Source organism: Phasianus colchicus, chromosome Z (assembly GCF_987193195.1).
Source record: "Phasianus colchicus chromosome Z, bPhaCol1.hap1.1, whole genome shotgun sequence".
NCBI classification, from domain to species: Eukaryota; Metazoa; Chordata; class Aves; order Galliformes; family Phasianidae; genus Phasianus; species Phasianus colchicus.
This window is the reverse complement of record NC_143476.1, coordinates 4,240,499-4,262,714: the sequence shown is the minus strand read 5'-3', so window position 1 is coordinate 4,262,714 and position 22,216 is coordinate 4,240,499. Positions and strand designations below refer to the sequence as shown.

The following is a 22,216-nucleotide window of genomic DNA, read 5'->3' as shown; positions in this document are numbered from 1 at the left end:
AAGGGAGCACTGTTTTTTTTTTTAATGGAGAACAGATGTAAGCGTTGTGTTGAAACAGAACCAGCAGTTTACCTTAAGAGGTTTGGAGCCCACACAATGGCTAGGTTCTTGGCATGCATGTTTGTGATGGTGGAGCTCCCAGCCAGACACGCCAAGTGTCTCATCAGGAACTCCAGTGTCCTGGAAAACAAGAGAGGCAAACGTTCAGCACCAACGAGCATGCCGTGCTGCAATTCAGAAAGCAAACCTCCATTCATGCTACTTCTTGTGATTGCTACTGTCACAGAAGATGAAGTAGATCCAACTTGACTGAGTGCCACGCTGCAGCACCAAGCCCCAGCACAGCACAGCCGCAGCCATCAGCTGCACCAAGCGTGCCCCCGTGCCCAGGAACTGACCCCATAAAGTAACCCCATGGAGCCTTCAACCCTTCAGCATACACAGGCATCGTGTTGCTGGCGTGAGACAGAGCCTGGAACCGCATCGTTGCCCTCTGCAATGCAGCAGGGCTGAGCTCAGCAGGCTGAGGGCAGCACTGACCTGTAGTGAGGAGCGGGCAGCTGCTGGATGACGTCCTGCATTCTGAGCAGCCGCTCCTCCTCTGTAGCGGCACCAACAGCATCCTGGAGTAGTGCAGAAAGGGAGCGAGACACCAATCAGGCTAGTACACCACTGCGAGTAAACCTCGTGGGGCTGACAGCAAAAGGGCCTCCGAGCTGGGGCACTGCTGCAGCCATCTGCCAAGAGGCCCAGGAAGAGGGAAATGAAAGACGTGGCCTTGTGCTTACCGAGAACTTGCCGTACAGCTGGTGGGTGAGCAGAGGGTTCGGGAGCTCCCTGAAGTACATCTTGCAGAGGGAGCTCACGCTGTGAATGTCACGGACGGTGAGCTCAGGAATCTGCTCCGACTCAAATTCCTGCCTGGAGAGAGGGACGCAAACCCGGTTGAGCGAGAGGAAGGCAAGCCCAAAGCCACACCAGATGCACTCAGGCTGTGTCAGTCGCAGCACTCTTACCGCAGTCTCTGGATGTTGGACGCGACGCCGGACAGGCGGTATATCCCCTGCACCACGCCGTGCTGCTCAATGAACTCAGCGCAGCTCTGGAGGACCTGGGGGACTGAAGAACACGTGCCAGCCGTCAGTGGAGCTCCTGATTCAAGTCCTGCTGCAGGCTGTGCTTCACATCCCATCCACTAAGCCCAGCCAGGCGTGGCTGAAGCAAATACAGATGTGCTTGTCTCTTAGGAGCATCCGCCTCACTTTATCCTTCAGCCATCAACTCCCATTACACGTGTCTCCACGGCTATCAGCCTGCCCCCTGCTAGATATGAGCTCCCTTTCATCTTCTTTAGATGCCCAGCAGAGGAAGATCTCAGGAATGGGCAGCTCCTTACCATCACGACCGGAGTGGAGAAGATGCTCTCCCAGGTCACCGCCAAACACCCTTTCCTTCTCCACCTCCCGCTCGGTCGGTTTCTTTGGGCGGGCCTTCACCAAGGAACGAAGGAAGGTGAGGATCTTGCTGCGTTTCTTGGGCACTGCACAACAAAAGGAAGAAACCAGGTCATTTCAGGTCTGGCTCCGTTGGACGAGGCCGAGCACAGCACATTCTACAGAGCACGTCAGAACGGGAAGAACATTACCAACCAGTACATACAAAAAGGGATTTTCCCCATCTCTGGAGGAGCCCAAGGCCAGGTTGGATGGGGCCCTGGGCAGCCTGGTCTAATCTGACATTAAATGTGGGGGCTGGCAGCACAGCCTGATGCAAGGAAGTGGAAGCTTGAGGATCCTTAAGGACCCTACTATCCCAAGCCATTCTATGAAGATTCTATAGTTTCCCCAAGTCCAATCATAAACACAGGAGGATTGGGCCAAATCTCTGCCCCATGGTGTGCATGAAGAATCATCAACCCAGAGGACAATGTGGGATGGATAAAGGAGGTACTAAACATGGAACACACCCCCAAAAAGACTTCATTTTGCTTCCCCACACCATCAACTGTAACATCCGTACCTGGCTTTGGCACAGAATTGATGAGTGCCTCAGGAATGTTCTTATTAATGAGTTCCACACACTCCCCTGGGAAAAAACCAACCTGTAACAAGAAGAAAAGAGAGGCCAACTATTGCATGCAGCACTTCTCAGAAATGAACTGTTAAACCAAAAGCCACATAACATTTCCCTCGAAATGGCCATAGTTCACAGCATAATGGTAATAATTTTTCACATTTGCAGCCAAAGGCAAGGTCCTCTGACACCGACACAGTGAAACTGTTTATGTCCACTAGGCATCCTGTGCAGGCAGAGCAGCTCTAAGCTGAGATTCCTGCCTTTACTGAAGTTGCACTCTCCAGTCTGAAGCTTTTGCCTACCTGGAAGCCGAGCTTGCCTCTCCACCAGGGGGTCAGCTCCTTTGGTGGCATGTCGATGACACACACGATGTCTCCCACCTGCAAGAGATTGCAACGTCAATCCCAGCTTCAGCACAGCTGGGAGGAAAGCACAGCTCAAATGACTGCATTCTTCTGCACTGCCAAACATCGCCGAGCATGAGAGCACTTGCACCAGTGCAGCTCTGAAGGCATTTGCCATTGTAAAATTGAACAACAAGGAATGCCTTGAACTGCTTACCTCAAAGGAGAGTTCATCCGCTGCCTGGGCAACGTATCTCTTAATAGCATGGGCAGCAGCAATAGCTGGAATGTTCACAGCTGACTCCCCATGGTCCAGCAGGGGTTTCCCCTTGTTCTCAGTCTGAAACAGAGAGCACAGGCCACGGTGAGGAGCCAGGAACCAACAAGGAGGATTTCAAGGTGAGGAGCACATCTGCAGAGAAAGCTGCAGGAAATGCACTCGGTCCTTATCATGGGCACTTCAGAAGGAACTGCAAGTCTAATAACGGCTGTTTCTCTCCCTGGTGTGCAGCAGGCACACGCCAGGCAATGCAAAGATGCATCTCTCCCCACCCAGACTAATCAGCAATGGCACTGACGCAGACAGGTGGCCTTGTCCATTTTGCCCCCTCCTTTCCTGCGCTCTTTGTGCAGGAAGGCTGACTGTTTCAGATGCTAAGAGACCGTACAGAGGGAAACCAAAGCTACGGCTGCAGTTACAAGGTGCAAACAGTGCCACTGCAAGCACCAAGCAGCTCTCTTGAGCAGTCCAACCAACAGCGAGGCCAAACAGAGCAGAGAATGATTGTTGTTTCTGCAGCCATTTCAAGGGAAAAGTCAGTAGAGGACAAACACAACAGCCGAGATGGCTCTGGTAATTTTATAAACTTGCCACGCTTGCACTACTGTCTTGCCACAGAGGAGCTCTCTTGGAAAGCAGGAGAGCACATCTGCGGCTCACTCTGCTGGCTGCAGTCAGGGAACAAAGACCAATCAGAGCTTCATACTCTACCTCTGTCCATGCCAGGTCAGGCCCACAGCTGATCTCGCTGCACGCCACAGCCATCAGCGTAGGTGTGACAAGCTGGAACTGAAAAGAAACACACTTTTATCTTCTCTGTTCACATCTCTGCTGTGCTCCCTACAGCTGTCGGGCACACTCACACAGCCCAAGCACGCCTGCTGGTGTCCCTGGTGATGCTGTGCAGCTCTGCACAAGCTGGGGCTGGGACTCTTTGCCTAAGGGATTGCTTTCCATAAAACCAGCTGGTCACAGCACCACAGACAGCATCCTTCTGAGGGCTGAGCTGCAGAGCACGTGGAGAAAACCCACACGTGACCAGCGTCCCATCAAAGCTGGATGAGGCTGTGTTACTAAACACGGGGCGTCACGGGCTGCTAAAGCATGTGGGGGGACAAAGCATGGCAGGTACCTGGCAAGAGATCAGAACGAGGGAGAGAAATCTCACGAATCCGCAGCCGTTCCTTGTCACTTTGCTCTGATCTTCCACGAGCAAAAGCTGCAGCAGGGAAGCAGGCAGAGGGTGGAGAGAGGAGAGAGAAAGAGCAGGTCAGTTTGCTTCCACGGTTTAGCAAAGACTACGACGGAAAATCCAAAGTCTGACCTCCCTCAACTTAAAAACTCAAGTTTTCAACTTAAAACCGTTTCCCCTTGTCCTGCTGTTATCTACCCTTTCAAAGAGTTGATTCCCCTCCTCTTTTTAGGCTCCCTTTAGGTACTGAAGGCTGCCATGAGGTCACCCCACTGCCTTCTTTTCTCCAGGCTGAACAAGCCCAGCTCCCTCAGCCTGTCTTTGCAGGGGAGGTGCTCCAGTCCCCTGATCATCTCTGTGGCTCGCCTCTGGACCCTCTCCAACAGCTCCCTGTCTTTCTGGACACTGTACTGCAGCTGGGGCCTCACAAGAGCAGAGCAGGGGGGGACGATCACCTCCCTGTCCCTGCTGACCACCCCTCTGCTGATGGAGATAATGTGATCCTATGAGCTCCGCCAGCCAGCAGTTCTCAGCACTCACTGTCCCCCCGTCTCTCCCACACTGTCTCAGCTTACCTACAAGGTGCTGCACAGGACGGTGTGAAGACAAAGGGACGCAGTCGGTGCACAAGTGCAACAAGCGAGCTGCTCAGTCAGAGCTCCAGCGCTCCAATGAAGGGACGCAGCACGCACTGCTCCTCCCCTCATTCTAGCCCTTATGACATCACTGAGGGCCACCAGGCTGCTCCACCACGACGCACAGGGTGGGGAGGCAAGACCAGTCACAAGGGCAGAAGATTCCAACAGCCCAGCCCAACGTTCTGGAATCAGGGGCTGCTTGGAATTCTACCCCAGCCAAATCCTGGAGAAGCTGGCACGGGGTCGTCATGACCAAAGCGCAGGACCTGGCGCTTGCTCTTGTTGAGCCTCGCACAACTGGCCTCAGTGCATCCCTCTGGAGGGCCTTCCTGCCCTCAGCCAGATGGACGCTTCCTCCCAGCAGCGTACCTTGCAGTGCTGGGCCCATGTCAAATCCACACTAGAGTGGCTTTTGTTACATTCAAGGGCATGTTGCAGCACCCATCTCTTTCACCTGGAAGGAAATAAAGCAGGAGATGGGAGAAACACAGAACTGCTGCCAGACTGCTTTATCCCTTTCTCAGCCCAACTTCCCTTGCCTCATCCCCTACCCCAACTCCTGGATGATGCCCACGGGCTGATAGTTGGATCTCAAGTCCGTAGGACTCCTTTCACAGGGCTCCATCAAAAAGGCTGTCACACTTGTTCCGTACACTCACACTGACCCAGCAGTGGTATCACAGTCACTTAACACACACACAACAACCAAACCCCGAGCATGCACATCCCTTCCTGCGTGACTGCAGCCCACAGCTCCCCTTCACACCTCCGTGGATCTCTGGTGTTTTACACTGATGCAGCCTCGCTGCAGCTCCGTGGCTGTCACACAAGGCCTGCAAGACCTCTTTCTCTGCAAACCCCGTCTGCAGGCATTGGTTCACGAGGTTCACCTCCTGCCCTCCTGAGCAAAAACAAGCACTAAGAACAAGAGCAAAGCACACTGGACTCGACCTGGCTGGATCCCCAACCCTCAGTCCTGTCAGACGGACCCTGGTGTGGAGACTCATCCCCAAAGCCTGGCTGGACATCAGCACAGGCATCCTTCTTCAAACACCCCATCCAAGCAGCAAGGGATCAAAGCGTTGGCACAGCTGAAACAGAAATGCTGTGTGAGTTTCCTGTTAGCACTGAGCAGGAACAAATCTACCGCTGAGCAGCAGGATGTGAGACAAGCAGCAGAAGACACCCAACCTGCAGAACCAGCTCGTTTGGGGTCGGTCCAGATGTTTGTCTGCTCCCTTCCCTGGCCCAGGCCAAGCTTGTGAGCTGCTCCTCCTTTGTGCAGGGGGAAATGGTGCAGATGCCATGTGGTGGCTATGCACAGCATGCCTTGCACTTGCTTTTCCTCTCTCCATCTGCCATCTGCCATTAGGAAACAGCATCTCCAGCCTCCAGAGATCACTGAGTCCAACCCCTGCACAACAGTGAAAAAAAAGATATGATAAGGGGTACTTAAAGCACAGCATCTGTAATCAGATCTCCTGCAGTGTGAATACTTCCATGAGTATTCCTGCAGAGTGCAGAACCCACAGCCTCCCTGGGCAGCCTGTTCCATGCTCACCATGAAAAAGTTCATTCTCTTACAAAGAAGGCAAATAGGACACTTGTTGGGAGGGAGGTCACAGAAATCTCCAACCAACATCCATTGCCCTCCAAACATTTTAGATCTTTAGACGTATAAGAACGATGTAAGAGTTCTTTCTTATTGGTATCTGATACCCCGAGTTTAGGATATTTTCCTAAGAATAGTGACAAAAAAAGATATGATAAGGGGTACTTAAAGCACAGCATCTGTAATCAGATCAGACTCCTGCACTGTGAAGACTTCCATGAGTATTCCTGCAGAGTGCATCACTTAGTCTCTCTTTAGCCTTGTGTTCATGGTTTTCCTGTAAGAGCTTGTCTAAACACTGCCTATAATTGTGGTTATGCTAGAAGCATTTGGATTTCTTGATCCTTAGTGTGATTTCAATAACAAATGCAGATGTTTTTTTTTAGGGACAGCTTTCAATTTCTCAACTGAAATTTCAATATTGCATTAGGTGTTGACAACCACGGGGCTGCAGTACAGAGAATTACAGGAAGATTAATTTCTCCATCTCCATGCTCCTAGACATCTATGGTTACAGTGATGTAGTTATATACAAAGTTGCAAGATACCAAAGCTAGAATAACCTCTTGGTGCAGCAGGATGTCTGGAGCCCAAGTGCAGAGTCTCAGTGTTGCAAAGCCTTGAAGAGGTGCACCGTATGTGCTGGGGCTGATGACACAGACACTGGAGCAAGGCCAGTGTGATGTTAGAAACTTGACCAGCAGCTGATCTGCTGTCAGCCATTTCTGGACACAAACGGGATCTGGTCGACTTAGGACATGACCTTTGGGCTGGAGAGCAACTCCCCGAGGAATCACACAGCCACTGCAGACCGTTGGCAAGAACCCCATACCAAAACAGCTCATCTGCAATCAGTTTTTAATCTGTGCAGCAGTGATTGGAACAGGCGCACGCTCTCTGCAATTGCAGGAATGTTCACAAGTGGAATGTACATCACCTGTGTGCTCCAGCTCTTCTGTGTGCATGCTAGGAGCAGTGATCCCCCTGCACCCAGGGCTGCAATAAAGTCCTGTGGGCTTTCTGACCTGCCAACCAGCAGCCCAGGCTGCCCAGAGCCACATCCAGCCTGGCCTTGGATGCCTGCAGGGATGGGGCATCCACAGCCTCCCTGGGCAACCTGTTCCAGTGCCTCACCACCCTCTGGCTGAAAAACTTCCTCCTCACATCCAACCTAAACCTCAACACCCCCCCGTCTCAGTTTAAAGCCGTTCCCCACGTGTCCCATCACTATCCACCCTCCAAAGCAAAACACCTCGGCTGTTCAACACTGAAAGATCAAAATAAACCACAGCTCTTACTTCCACTGTATGCATTTAATTCCAGACTTAAGGTCACAGGTTAATTACTCATGTGATCCTTCCTGACAGAAGAACTACTCGTAGTGATGTGTAGGAGTAAGGAACAGTTTGAAAAGGTCATGGACATATCAGAACTTGCAGCATTTATCTTAATAGATGCCTACATTGCAAAGCATTTTGTAAAACACACGTTACAAGTACTGTGCATTGGATTACACTATATCAAACTCTAAGTAACAATACAGGTTGCTTTTAAATCTACACTTACATGTTTTCTTCTAACTCCTTGATAAAATTCCTTACTACCTTCAGTTTTACAGCCAAAGCAGTGTTTGAGCTGGTAATGTACTCTTGAACAGCACTGCTGCCTTTAACATTTGTATGTTTAGATCTGAAAAGAGAACTTGATCATTATTTCACGATGAGAGAACCTTGATCTGACACAACAGAATTACAAAAACCTGACAATACTGTAAAATGCCAGTGTAAGAATGTGGCTTTGATTTTTTATTTATTTATTTATTTATTTTTAAAATGGTGAGTGTACCATTAATTCAAGACAAGAATTTTGTTTGTAAGTCGATCTCTATAACTGTTCTTGGCATCATTCTGTAGGATGAACTAGATACATGGAATTTGGCACTGGCTCCCCAGGGCAGTGGTTTGGCACTGAGCTGACAAAGGCCAAAGAGCATTTGCACAATGCTCTCAGACACAGGGCTTGACCCAGAGGAGGTCCGGTGTGGAACCAGGAGGTGGAATACATGATCCTCGAGGTCCCTTCCAAATACAGATATTCCATCATCCTCTAATACTTATATTCCCAAGTCCTGTACACAGTGCTCAGGTGCTTAACTGAGAGGTTCCATGAAACAGTGAGGTATCTATGTCCCTTTACCACTCAGTTATTCAATTTGCCACATGGATCTTTCATCCAGTCACATTAGAAAACACTCAAAGTATTTCCTTCAGTCTTCCATTCTGATAGAGCTTTCTGGAGCAAATAAAGAGTTGCAACTCAGAATGTCCACACCTCCCTTCCTGCACCCTGCATACTTTTTTCATTGTACTGTGATTACGTACCATTCTATTGTCACCCTCATTCTGTCATTATCTAGGCAGTTTACTGACATTAAATTTTCCAGCAACAGATGCCCACAAGTACAGCCAGCCTGGACTTATTTTCATTACATATCTTTGTCCTGATGTCCTTCTACAAGCTGGAACATTTCTCCATCTCAGCAGCAGAGGGCAGGAGGGGTCCAAGGTGAGGGCACGCTCTCCTCTGTTTTTCTGGCACTCAAAGACAAAGGGAACAAGAAAACCAGATGTGTTTCCCTGCCCATGGCAAACACCAGCCTTTCCATCCTTACAGTCCTTCCTGCCATCAGCAAAGATATTTTGCTTTCTTGTGCCACTTCATCCCTTTAGCATCTGGCATTCTAACAAAAAAGTACTTACAAGGAATTTTAATATTTTCATATTAAATGTCAGAATTAGAACCATTATGTTTACCAAATATTTAAAACGTTCAACCCAGTGAGAAGTGAATTGATGTTGCATTTAGCATTCAGATAAGAACTTGTAAAGGAAGTAAAAAGTGCTGCTTTCATAAACTATAGTCTCATTGTCAAGCCTTGCGCTGTCTCAGCAGATTATTACAGAATGTTCATTCAAGCAGGAATTAAGAGATGCGTCTGAATTGATAAGAACAACGAATAATTAAGAAAGCTTGACTGCAGTCTGCTTGAGGATTCCAGTCTGAAGTGTGTTCCACCTGATGACAACTGGGAATGTCTTTCTCTCACCATGAGAACCATTGCACCTCTGACTAAACACATAGCTAATCACCACTGAAAACTAACTACATGTTGATTAACATTCAGAGAGATTGTGCAGGTGTCCTTTTAGGAACTGGCCTACAGTATGCTAAGAGGGATGGATGTGGGGACATTAGGATAATGTGCCCTCTGCCTTTTAAGACAGCCCCAGCAGAGCAGGTCAGCAGGCTAAAGAGCTGCGTGGGTCACCAGGGCTCAGAGACTTCACTCGGCCATCGGAAAGTTGAGGGACTTCAGCCCAAGCTGCCCTTTTCCATGCAGGCAAGGAGGCCAAGAGAAGGTGGATCGGCACGGTTCTGGTGCAGACAGGGGCTGCAGTGTGAGCAGGCCTACACAGACAAGGCTGTGCCCACACAGAGTGACAGCAGCTTTCGCTGTGAGCAGATTCCCAGGGGGCCTGAGCCATGGCAGTTCTTGATGGCAGCATGTTCCAATCAGCCCTGGAAGTCTTCTCTGGACGTCTGTCGCATTCTGGAATCCACACTGAGGACGCAGTCGCTGTGTCAGAGCAGCTGGCAGAGTCACGGGGAACCGTGACGTAGTTGGCCCAGGGAGCAACAACAAGGCCTGCACTGCTCAGCCAGCCCAGGCCAAAGGGGAGCACGAGAGAGAGCAGAGGAGAGAGGGGGGGAAAGAGGGCCAGGAAGGAAAGGCCTGTGCCTGAATGGACGTGTAGCAGCAGCTGCTGACAGCAAACTCGGTGATGGCAGGGGCACAGCAGAGCAGTGCAATGCTGGCAGCTTCCTGTGTCTTTCACACAGGCACTGCAGACATGGCCAGCACTGGGAGATCAGCAGAACTGCTGCACACCTCTGCCAGCCCAGGCCAGAGGAGTGCAGAACAGTGAGCTGCTGCTGAGGGGAGAGAGGATGGCCTGAGAGCTGACCTGAGAGGCAGGGCTGGCTGTGTTACAGCAGCCTCTGTGTCCTCCTCCTGTGTCTGTGAGGGCCAGAGGGCCAGAAGAGAACATGCCCAGACAACGAAGCCCTGCTGTCCTCTGCTGCTCAGCTGGAGAGATGTTCCGCCTTCCTGAAGGACGCTGATCCAAAGGGAAGGAATCAAAGGAAGTCCAGGCTGGCTGTCCTTGTGGGCATCAGCTGCTGGCAGCTGCCTCTGTGCTGCCATGGGCAGGGCACAGCACACACAGTGTTTGCAGTTCCCTGTGTGACACTGGCCCTGGTGACCTGACAGCCATAGGGAGACAAGAGAAAGAGCTGCCTCCCTCTGCCAGATGAGGCAAAGGTGAGAATCCCAGAATCACAGCATGGCCCGGGTTGGAAAGGAGCTCAAGGTTCATGAATCTCCAACCCTTGGCTCTCCAAGGGTGCACAGGGGGCTTTGTTCTCCCTGTGGTGCAGCTTCAGTGCCAACTCACAGCTGAGCTGGTTGGCACACTGTGACAGCCTGCCGCTCTGAAGCTCTTGGGGCAGTGCTCAGTTCTTTCTGAAGTACTCTGGAAAATGCTGCTTCTCCTTCACCAAGTCTGTTTCCAGACAGACGTCTTTTTCTCCTCTGTACACACAAACAGTATCTTGTAACTCCCTGGCACAGTGCTCAGAAGTGATACTTCTGGAAGCACGTCAGAGAAAAGTGGCCTTGTCCCAGTGGACTTTCAGAGCAGATGAGAACAAGTCTTGGTTGACGGCTTTCTTCTGCTTCTGGAACTGCACAGGCAGGTTGTGTGTTGTCATACTTTATGCCAGAGTGCCAAACTGAAGCAGTTTCTGCAACTTCTTTTTTTCATACTTGTCACTCTTTGCTGAGACCTTAACTTAGTCATTTTTAATGCGCTCTCATCTAAACTACTGTGTCCTCCAGTGTCAGTGTTGTATGAATCAGGACTGTGGGATTTCATCAGTGAAAGGATTCTGCTCTAATGACTGTCATTCTAAAGCTGATATTGTTTCTACCGCATCAGGCTTGCATGAAGCATCTTTGATCAACAGGGAAATCAGAAAAATTGCTTTTCCTATTGCAGTTTCCTTTTAACTAGTGATGAAAGCTGTCAGTTTATTTTTGGCACCAGAAATCCTGGGATGCAACCAGGTTAGATAAGAAGTGACACTGAGTCAACAGTAAGGGAACATAGATGAGATAGCATCACACAGCTCTGGAAAAGATGTTCCAGCTCTGTGTCTACCTACACCTTCAGGAGATGAAAAGTACTGGCTTACTGAGGTGTCCTGGGTTGCAGGCTCTGTTAATCTCCATTTCTGGAAGAGCTGCTTGCAATAAATACCTTGTAAGGTGAATGAGCTTGATAGAAGTAGGGTGTGAAAGAGATGGATTTGCTGTTTCCCGGAAGGTGCAGGAGTATTGCCGTGCCTACAGTCAGTAAACAAGGCAGAAATCACTGTGTTCCTCAGAATGAAAAACAAAAGAATAAAAATCTTTTTGTGAGTGACAGCACGCCTGAATGAAGCACAAATCTAAACATTTAAAATAAGGGCTAGTGTCAAAGGGACTTGCAGTATTTCTCGTGAAGAAATATTTGATGCTTCTTTATGAAAGTCATCATAACAAAAGTGTACTGATGTCTTTGCTGAGGATTTCCTTGGTTCCAGCCTGAAGGTGTGCACAGGCATGAGCAGGCAGTGCTGAGCTGCAGGTGAGTGCCTGTGTCCCACAGCAGGAAACCCGTGGATGTCTTCAGGGGTTTGAAATGGGCAGAGCTGTGAAACCTGCAGGCTTTCACTGAAATTGTCCTCTGCTTTATTTTGTAATCTTAGTTTCACCAATGCTTTCCAATATTATTTTCGTATGAGTGCAGATACGTGGGATAGGATTTAAAGTTTTTATGGTGCTGCTGTATAATTTTCTGTAGTCATCATAAGCCAATATAAAAAATAAATGGTAATCAGGCAATCTATTAACAACCTGTGGCACGTGTCAAAACAATGAAATTCCTTGCAGGAAGACAATATTGCTATATAATATTGTGGCAATCCAAAACTGTTAATTATACTTGATGAGCTGGAGATAATCCTGAAATGCGGGACTTTGATCTTAGCCAAGAATAATAAAACTTATTATCATTCTTAAATTGGCAGCTGCTTTAAAAAGCCTGTGTCTTATTTCCCTTTTAGTAACACTGGCTAAATCAGAGAAAGTGATAAAAGTATTTCATGATTGCAGCTTAAGGATTCTTTCCCACTTGACCAGAAGTAATCTATGTCCAAAAATGTCTGTAAATACTTTTTCTATCTTATTTTGCCAGATGTATTGATATTTGAGATGAATGGCAAAAACATTTTGCGTACATAGATAAGCAATGCAAATTTGCTGGATTGTTTTAGAGAAAAAAGCTGCGGTTATCAGATCGTTTCCATGCAGAAATAAGATTTACAGAAAAATTCTCATTATTATTATTCATGCATGAATAAGTTCAAAAAAGAGATGTGGGGGATATTGTTTCAATTCCAGGTGATTCTAGGAAGGACTGTCAGGATGGAAAGGCTAGTGTCTGCCATGGGCAAAGAAAAACTTCTGGTTTTCATGTTCCCTTTGTCTTTGAGTGGAAGAGGCCATGAGGCGAGTGTGCCCTAAACTTGGACCCTTTTTGACCATTGCAGCAGAGATGGAGAAGTGTTCAACCTTCTAGAGGGACTACAGGACAAAGATATGTAATGAAAATAAGTCCAGGTTGGCTGTCCTTGTGGGCATCAGCTGCTCGCATCTGCATAGTTGTTGCTATGGGAATGGCAGAACAGCTGGAATGTTGCATTTCCTTGTGTGACACAAGCACTGGTGAATTCAAAGCAAGAGGGGTATATTAGAAAGAGCATCACCTCCCTGCCAGATTAGGCAAAGGTGAGTGGGATGTTGTTTCAATTAGTGCTGATGGCAGGAAGGACTGTAAGGATGGAAAGGCTGGTGTTTGCCATGGGCAGGGAAACACATTTGGTTTTCATTTTCTCTTTCTCTTTGAGTGCCAGATAAACAGGGGAGAGTGTGCCCTCACGTTGGAACCATCCTGCCCTCTTCTGCTGAGATGGAGAAATGTTCCAGCTTGTAGAAGGACATCAGGACATAGTTATGTAATGAAAATAAGTCCAGGCTGTCTGTCCTTGTGGGCATCAGCTGCTGGCATCTGCATTGCTGCTGCCATGAGCATGGCACAGCAGGTAAAAGATTGCTTTTCCTTGTGTGACACAGGAGCTCTTGACTTGAAAGCTAGAGGGATGCAATAGAAAGAGCTGCAACCTCTGCCAGACATGGCAAAGGTGAGTGGGATGTTGTTTCAGTTGCTGCTGATGTCAGGAAGGACTGTAAGGATGGAAAGGCTGGTGTTTGCCATGGGCAGGGAAACACATCTGGTTTTCATTTTCTCTTTCTCTTTGAGTGCCAGATAAAGAGCAGAGTGTGCCCTCACCTTGGACCCCTCCTGCCCACTTCTGCTGAGATGGAGAAATGTCCAAGCTTCTAGAAGGACATCAGGACAAAGATATGTAATGAAAATAAGTCCAGGCTGTCTGTCCTTGTGGGCATCAGCTGCTGGCATCTGCATTGCTGCTGCCATGAGCATGGCAAAGCAGGTAAAAGATTGCTTTTCCTTGTGTGACACAGGAGCTCTTGACTTGAAAGCTAGAGGGATGCAATAGAAAGAGCTGCAACCTCTGCCAGACATGGCAAAGGTGAGTGGGATGTTGTTTCCATTGCTGCTGATGTCAGGAAGGACTGTAAGGATGGAAAGGCTGGTGTTTGCCATGGGCAGGGAAACACATCTCGTTTTCATTTTCTCTTTCTCTTTGAGTGCCAGATAAAGAGGAGAGTGTGCCCTCACCTTGGACCCATCCTGCCCTCTGCTGCTGAGATGGAGAAATGTCCAAGCTTCTAGAAGGACATCAAGACAAAGATATGTAATGAAAATAAGTCCAGGCTGGCTGTCCTTGTGGGCATCTGCTGCTGGCATCTGCATTGCTGCTGCCATGAGCATGGCACAGCAGGTAAAAGATTGCTTTTCCTTGTGTGACACAGGAGCTCTTGACTTGAAAGCTAGAGGGATGCAATAGAAAGAGCTGCAACCTCTGCCAGACATGGCAAAGGTGAGTGGGATGTTGTTTCCATTGCTGCTGATGTCAGGAAGGACAGTAAGGATGGAAAGGCTGGTGTTTGCCATGGGCAGGGAAACACATCTGGTTTTCATTTTCTCTTTCTCTTTGAGTGCCAGATAAACAGGGGAGAGTGTGCCCTCACCTTGGAACCCTCCTGCCCTCTGCTGCTCAGAGGGAGAAATGTTCCATCTTCTGGAAGGACATCAGGACAAAGATATGTAATGAAAATAAATCCAGGGTGGCTGTCCCTTTGGGCATCAGCTGCAGGGATCTGCATTGCTGCTGCCATGAGCATGGCAAAGCAGGTAAAAGATTGCTTTTCCTTGTGTGACACAGGAGCTCTTGACTTGAAAGCTAGAGGGATGCAATAGAAAGAGCAGTAACCTCTGCCAGACATGGCAAAGGTGGGTGGGATGTTGTTACAATTAGTGCTGATGACAGGAAGACTGTAAGGATGGAAAGGCTGGTGTTTGCCATGGGCAGGGAAACACATCTGGTTTTCATTTTCTCTTTCTCTTTGAGTGCCAGATAAACAGGGGAGAGTGTGCCCTCACCTTGGACCCATCCTGCCCTCTTCTGCTGAGATGGAGAAATGTTCCAGCTTCTAGAAGGACATCAGGACAAAGATATGTAATGAAAATAAGTCCAGGCTGGCTGTCCCTGTGGGCATCACCTGCAGGCATCTGCATTGCTCCTGCCATGAGCATGGCAAAGCAGGTAAAAGATTGCTTTTCCTTGTGTGACACAGGAGCTCTTGACTTGAAAGCAAGAGGGATGCAATAGAAAGAGCTGCAAACTCTGCCAGACATGGCAAAGGTGAGTGGGATGTTGTTTCAATTCGTGCTGATGTCAGGAAGACTGTAAGGATGGAAAGGCTGGTGTTTGCCATGGGCTGGGGAAAACATCTGGTTTTCATTTTCTCTTTCTCTTTGAGTGCCAGATAAACAGGGGAGAGTGTGCCCTCACCTTGGACCCATCCTGACTTCTTCTGCTGAGATGGAGAAATGTCCCAGCTTCTAGAAGGACATCAGGACAAAGATATGTAATGAAAATAAGTCCAGGCTGGCTGTCCTTGTGGGCATCAGCTGCTGGCATCTGCATTGCTGCTGCCATGAGCATGGCACAGCAGGTAAAAGATTGCTTTTCCTTGTGTGACACAGGAGCTCTTGACTTGAAAGCAAGAGGGATGCAATAGAAAGAGCTGCAACCTCTGCCAGACATGGCAAAGGTGAGTGGGATGTTGTTTCAATTCGTGCTGATGTCAGGAAGGACTGTAAGGATGGAATGGCTGGTGTTTGCCATGGGGAGGGAAACACATCTGGTTTTCATTTTCTCTTTCTCTTTGAGTGCCAGATAAACAGGCGAGAGTGTGCCCTCACTGTGTAACTCCCCTGCCCTCTGCTGCTGAGAGGGAGATATGTCCCAGCTTCTAGAAGGACATCAGGACAAAGATATGTAATGAAAATAAGTCCAGGCTGGCTGTCCTTGTGGGCATCAGCTGCTGGCATCTGCATTGCTGCTGCCAAGAGAATGGCACAGCAGGTAAAAGTTTGCTTTTCCTTGTGTGACACAGGAGCTCTTGACTTGAAAGCTAGAGGGATGCAATCGAAAGAGCTGCAACCTCTGCCAGACATGCCAAGGGTGAGTGGGATGTTGTTTCAATTCGTGCTGATGTCAGGAGGACTGTAAGGATGGAAAGGCTGGTGTTTGCCATGAGCAGGGAAACACACCTGGTTTTCATTTTCTCTTTCTCTTTGAGTGCCAGATAAACAGGCGAGAGTGTGCCCTCAACTTGTAACTCCCCTGCCCTCTGCTGCTGAGAGGGAGATATGTCCCAGCTTCTAGAAGGACATCAGGACAAAGATATGTAATGAAAATACGTCCAGGCTGGCTGTCCTTGTGGGCATCAGCTGCTGGCATCTGCATTGCTGCTGCCAAGAGAATGGCACAGCAGGTAAAAGTTTGCTTTTCCTTGTGTGACACAGGAGCTCTTGACTTGAAAGCTAGAGGGATGCAATCGAAAGAGCTGCAACCTCTGCCAGACATGGCAAAGGTGAGTGGGATGTTGTTTCAATTCGTGCTGATGTAAGGATAGACTGTAAGAATGGAATGGCTGGTGTTTGCCATGGGCAGGGAAACACAGCTGATTTTCATTTTCTCTTTCTCTTTGAGTGCCAGATAAACAGGGGAGAGTGTTCCCTCACCTTGGACCCATCCTGCCCTCTGCTGCTCAGAGGGAGAAATGTCCAAGCTTCTAGAAGGACATCATGACAAAGATATGTAATGAAAATAAGTCCAGGCTGGCTGTCCTTGTGAGCATCAGCTGCTGGCATCTGGACTTCTGCTGCCATGAGCATGGCACAGCAGGTAAAAGATTGCTTTTCCTTAGGTGACACAGGCTCTGTTGACTTGAAAGCAAAAGGGATGCAATAGAAAGAGCTGCAACCTGTGGCAGACAAGGCAAAGGTGAGTGGGATGTTGTTTCAATTAGTGCTGATGTCAGGAAGACTGTAAGGATGGAAAGGCTGGTGTTTGGCATGGGCAGGGAAACACATCTGGTTTTCATCTTCTCTTTGTGTGCCAGAAAAAGAGCAGAGTGTGCCTGTAACTTGGACCCCTCCTGCACTCTTCTGCTGAGATGGAGAAATGTTCCGGCTTGTAGAAGGACATCAGGACAAAGATATGTAATGAAAATAAGTCCAGGCTGGCTGTCCTTCTGGGCATCAGCTGCTGGCATCTGCATTGCTGCTGCCATGAGCATGGCACAGCAGGTAAAAGATTGCTTTTCCTTGTGTGACACAGGAGCTCTTGACTTGAAAGCTAGAGGGATGCAATGGAAAGGGCTGCAACCTCTGCCAGACATGGCAAAGGTGAGTGGGATGTTGTTTCAATTATTGCTGAAGTCAGGAAGGACTGTAAGGATGGAAAGTCTGGTGTTTGCCATAGGCAGGGAAACAATGCTGGTTTTCATCTTCTCTTTCTCTTTTAGTGCCAGAAAAATCGAGGAGAGTGTGCGTGCTTTCTACCCCTCTTGCCCTCTTCTGCTGAGATGGAGAAATCTCCCAGGTTCTACAAGGACATCAGGACAAAGATATGTAGTGAAAATAAGTCCAGGCTGGCTGTCCTTGTGGGCATCAGCTGCTGGCGTGAAGCATTGGTGTTGCCATGAGCATGTCACAGCAGGTAAGGGATTGCTTTTCCTTGTGGGACAGCTGTTAAGCCATTCTGATTCACCCTTTGCATCCACAGCATACAGTTTTTTCCCACACTGCTGTTTCTATCCAGCAATGTGCATATGTGCAGTGCTACAGATGTTGGTGGCCCTGCCTGTGGCAGGGGGTTGGAGATTCCTGATCCTTGAGGTCCCTTCCAACCCGGGCCATTCTGTGTGTGTGTGTGTGACTGGCTAAACACCAATTGTTGCTAGCTCAGCAGGTATACTGCTAATTATTGAACGCCTGACAGCTGCTTATCAACACTTGGCCACTATTTCTGGACACCTGCTCATCCCTGAAGAGAGAGAAGTTTGGAAGGAGGACAGAGGGGAGTCTCTTGATGCCTGCCTGTTGCATCCCAACCTGCCCACAGAGTGAGTCAGTTCGGCCTTGTGTGGAGGCCCTGGCTTCTTTGGAGTCTGTTTTTCTTTTGCTGAGCTTCTCCTATCCAAACAGAATGGCCTTACAACATGCTTTCTGGTCCTTAATACTAAACCCATGCAATTTGTAACTATTACAGTTCTGTAAGTGAGAATTGATCTCATGATTGAACAACTGTATTTCTAAAATATGTTATGAAATAACTTCTTTTTACTAATACTAATACTAATAAAGTCTTTCTACTTTTTCAAACTGTTTCTAAGGGCAAATTACAAAACACATTGTGCTGTACTGCTTCAGAGCAATCCCACATTTGGTAGCCAGTGCAGAAACAACATTCCATCCTACACCATTAGCTAGTTCAGAGGTACCAGACGTGTATCTGGATGTGGCTGTTGTGCATAACTGGGGCTGAGGGATCAGAAATGACAGCTCCACTCTTGGAGACCACTGAACTAAAATGGAAAGATAAAATAGTTGCAGGGCAATTGTTCTGTGTGCCTGAAGCAGGGACCGATTTATGGGGGAGAGATTTAACAGTTAAATGAGGATTACAGCTGCAAGTCTGTGAAACAGATATCAGGGGTCAATGAATGTGTTAACAGCTGTGATGAAGAAGAAATGAATCCAAAGCTGTGGGCAGGGGAAGGAAATCGGGGTGGACTCACAATTTTCCCTTACAAAGAACTGCCCAAGGAGGGAGTGGAGCTGTGAAACAGCAACAATATCCCATAGCCTTAGAAGGGAGAGTGGGTCTAAAAGCTGTAACACAGACACTGGTTAAGGATGGTCTTCTGGAACCTTGTCTGTGGCCTTATAACACCCCAATCCTGTCGGCACGGAAGGCAGACGGCACGTATCGGCTGGTGCAAGATGTAAGGAAATGACTGAACCCGTTCTCAAAAGACAGCCTGTGGTTCCTAACCCCTATACCCTAATGAGTCAGATCCCACATGGACAGCAGTGGTTTGGTGTGAGAGACCTCAAAGATGCTTTCCGGACAGCCTCTGGACTCAGAGAGAAATGGCTGCGTTTGTATGAGGACACATTGTAATCCTATCGTGATTCGTGATGATACTGTAGATACTGGAACTCGTGCTAATCCTTGTCTTGGCAGCATTTGAAGCAAGCAACTGGTGCTGCTGTCATGCAGAAAGCTCCCTTCCAACCACTCAGCAAGCATTTGGATGAGACAGCTTCCTGCTGGGGAGCCCCACAACATCACTGCTGCCTCCTCCAGAACCATACCTGCAGATGCTTCAGAGCTCTTCAGCATGGACTTCCTTCCTCCCATCAGCAGCTGCTCCTGCACTGACCTTCATTCACACTGGGATACCATCTGCTTCCAGCAGGAGCTGACCTGCGAGACAGAGAAAGGAAACGTGGGATGAGCACCAATGCAGAAGCACAAGGCTGTGTCACCACCACGTCTTGCAGCCTTGGGAAGTCAGGTGCAACTGCAACCTTGGTCAGAATTCTTTTGCTTTGGGGAACAGATGGACTCGGAATGGAAGGACACGAGAAAAATGACATCTGTTTGAGCTCAGCAGACTTGAGAGGTGGGCCTGGGTGAACCTCATGAGGTTCAGCACAGCCAAGTGCAAGGTTTGGCATTTGGGCCGGAGGAATCCCAGGCATTCTTTTGTCATCGTGGTGGTTTCCAATAGACCCCAGCTCCTGCTCTGAATAGGCTTTCTTGGATTCCCGCATGACAGGCACAAAATGCAGCCACAGCCCCTGCCACCAAGGTCAGCTCTTCAGCACACATTACCTGAGGAGCACTTGGCAACTCCTGCAACCTGAGCAGTGCCAGGAAGACTGTTTCACTTCTGCTTCTCCTGGCTCAGAAATTCATTTTCCTACCTAGAAAATGGGAAAAGAAAAGAAAGAAAAAAAATCCTGACATAAAGCAGACACAATTGATACTATGGAATTCTGGAAGGCAAGGGATTTGCCCTCTATGATGAGAAGTTGACTGCAAAGAACTAAGAAGAGCCATGAGCAGGTTGTGAACTTGTGGGTAAAATTAGGAACTGCAGCAGTGCAGGGCTTCTGGAGGTGAGGGTCTGCTACAGCCGCCTGGAAAGAGAGCCTGTTGGTGGGAGCTGCTTACTGCAGCCAGCAGAAGCATCGCACTCACTGACTCTCATCCTGATGGGGGATTCCAGTCAGTCTGGGAAATCAGCATGGCTGGCTGCAAGCAATCTGACAGACTCCTGGAGTGCAGTGAGAATCACTCTGTGGTGCAGGCATTGGGCACAGCAAGCAGAAGGGAAGCATTGCTGGACATGGTGCACACCAGGGGTTACGACAGGAGGCGGTCAGGGCTGCAGTGACCATGCCCTCCTTGAGTTGGTGATCTCAAGGAATGCGGGCCTGGCAGGAAGCAAAGGCAGGAGCCTGAACTTCAGGAGAGCCAGCTGCAAGCTGTTCCAGGAATTCTTGGACGAGATGCTCTGGACAACTCTTTGTAGGGGCAAAGGGATGGAAAAGAGCTGGTCACTTTCTCAGAAAAAAACTTGCTCAGGTTGCACGCTGAGCTGCAGGAGAGGAAAAGGAGGAGGTGCCAGCACGGCTCTGCACGATGCTCTGCCACACTGGGCAGCTTGATCATGGCTCAGCAGTGGGATCAGACGAGGAGAAGGGGAGAAGGAAATCAAGGATGGGAGGGAGCCATCAGACACAGTCAATAAGTGTCTGTGAAGTCTTGCAGACCCAGAGATTCCCAGGTTGTTTCTGCTTTCGTAGCATTTGTGTGCTGCAGGGTGAGCAAATTCTTCTGCTGCTTGATTCTTCTGCAGGAGCCGCCTAAAAGGGAAATGGCCACTGAGCTGCAGACCAAGCAGTACTGCCTGACGTTGGCCAGGGGGAGCTTCTCCTGCCGCAGTGTGCTGATGACAGGTCTGGAGATGATCTGCAGGGCCAGTTCGTAGATGGGAGCCAGGAAAGGACATGATGGGAGGAGAGAGGTGTTAAAGAACAGCCAAGGCATGGAAATGCATCAGAAAGCCCTGAAAAGCATCACAAAGCCACAGCCAGGAAGCTTGGGAGTATCATGAGCAGCATCCAGGATGCGAGAGATTATTTGCTACCATGCCAAATGGTAGCAGAGCTCCCCCTGCAGACATCCCAAAGCCAGACAAAACAGGAACAAACCCGGAGCTGTGCTGCACGCACCCCACGGCCACAGCATTGCAAGCTGGGGTGCCTTGCTGTGTGCTGCATTCATCCCAGTCCGTGTGAATGAAGACTCTGGAGGCAGTCAAGGCGTTGGTTGAGCACAAGTGTGCTTTTATTATTAAATAAAGGACAGGAGGGTGTGAGAGGTCCACGGTGAAGATGGGACTCATCCTGTCTTGTCATGGAGAGAGTGGCTCAGAGCTCTCAGTGCTGCTGTCCTGTGCCTGAGACTGGAGGCCTGATTGAAAGTCCCCCTGCAAGAGGCTCTGCTCCTCCTCACTGATGCTGACCTGCTCCTGCATGGAGGTGCTGCTGTCGGGGCACTCACACTGTGCTTGGGATGGGCTGCACTGCATGGACTCCTGGTTACAATCCAGGCTGGCGACTGTGGTGTCTTGCAGGCCCAGGTCAGCAACTTCAGCAGAGCCAGGTGTAATGAGGGCATGGACTTCGATGAGCTCCTTCTCTCCATCACTGTTTTCATGTGGAAGGCTGCTGTTGGAACTGCAGCAATTTGTGCTTCCTAAGAGCTCTCCACTGATGGAAGCACACAGAGCTTCCTCGCTACTTGCCCTGGATCTTGTGGGTTGGCAAGGGCTCGATTCACCTAGAAAGGATACACAGGGGTTAGTGTCAAACTTTCACAAGCTGAATTATGACAGTGGTTGATCAGAGGTGTACTGAAGACATTAGGCAGGGGCTGGAATGGCAGAAGGAGATACAAGTGCAGAGCAAGCTTGAATTGTATGTTCCTGAAAAGCAGGGATTTGGAAGCTGCATTTGCACCCTTACCTGCCAGGACTACCACTGCTGTTTCTGAGGGCTGCCTGGCATTGCGCTGCAGTTGGCGTTTGCTGCCAGAGGATGGCTTCCTGAGGCTGAAGCAGCAACACCAACTGCTAGCTGGTGATTCCTCATTCTTGCTGGGTGGATTTTGCCTGGAGAGAGAAAACAGCCAATGCTGTTAGTCGTGCGTGGTGCAGGGTGAGGGAAGGGCAGCACTGAGCTCTTGGCAGCAGTTGCTTGTTCCTAGCACTGCCTGGTTTCTGCAGAAAAAAACAGAAAAACCCACCCAAACAATGATGCTAGGTGCTGGAAAAGAAAG

At 49.0% G+C, this 22,216-nt stretch overlaps 1 protein-coding gene across 1 annotated transcript; it reads right to left on the bottom strand.

Moving 5' to 3' along the window:
* Positions 1-1,822: 1,822 nt before the first annotated feature.
* Positions 1,823-3,486, bottom strand: LOC149912266 (rho GTPase-activating protein 32-like). The gene is made up of 5 exons (XM_090130959.1): positions 3,412-3,486; positions 2,638-2,760; positions 2,379-2,456; positions 2,020-2,101; positions 1,823-1,833 (listed from the first exon to the last, which is right to left on the bottom strand). Exons 1-5 carry the CDS (start codon positions 3,463-3,465, stop codon positions 1,823-1,825), a joined length of 348 nt encoding a protein of 115 aa, XP_089987085.1. The 5' UTR covers positions 3,466-3,486.
* Between the last annotated feature and the right edge of the window lie 18,730 nt (positions 3,487-22,216).

What these genes read in the sequence shown, in the direction of transcription:
- LOC149912266 (XM_090130959.1), bottom strand. Translation starts at nt 3,465, where the DNA reads ATGGCTGTGGCGTGCAGCGAGATCAGCTGTGGGCCTGACCTGGCATGG. An exon ending in CTGACCTGGCATGGACAGAG is followed by an intron (nt 2,761 to 3,411) that starts GTAGAGTATGAA and finishes TCTCTGTTTCAG; the next exon opens with ACTGAGAACAAGGGGAAACC. An exon ending in GAGGCAAGCTCGGCTTCCAG is followed by an intron (nt 2,102 to 2,378) that starts GTAGGCAAAAGC and finishes TTCTTGTTACAG; the next exon opens with GTTGGTTTTTTCCCAGGGGA.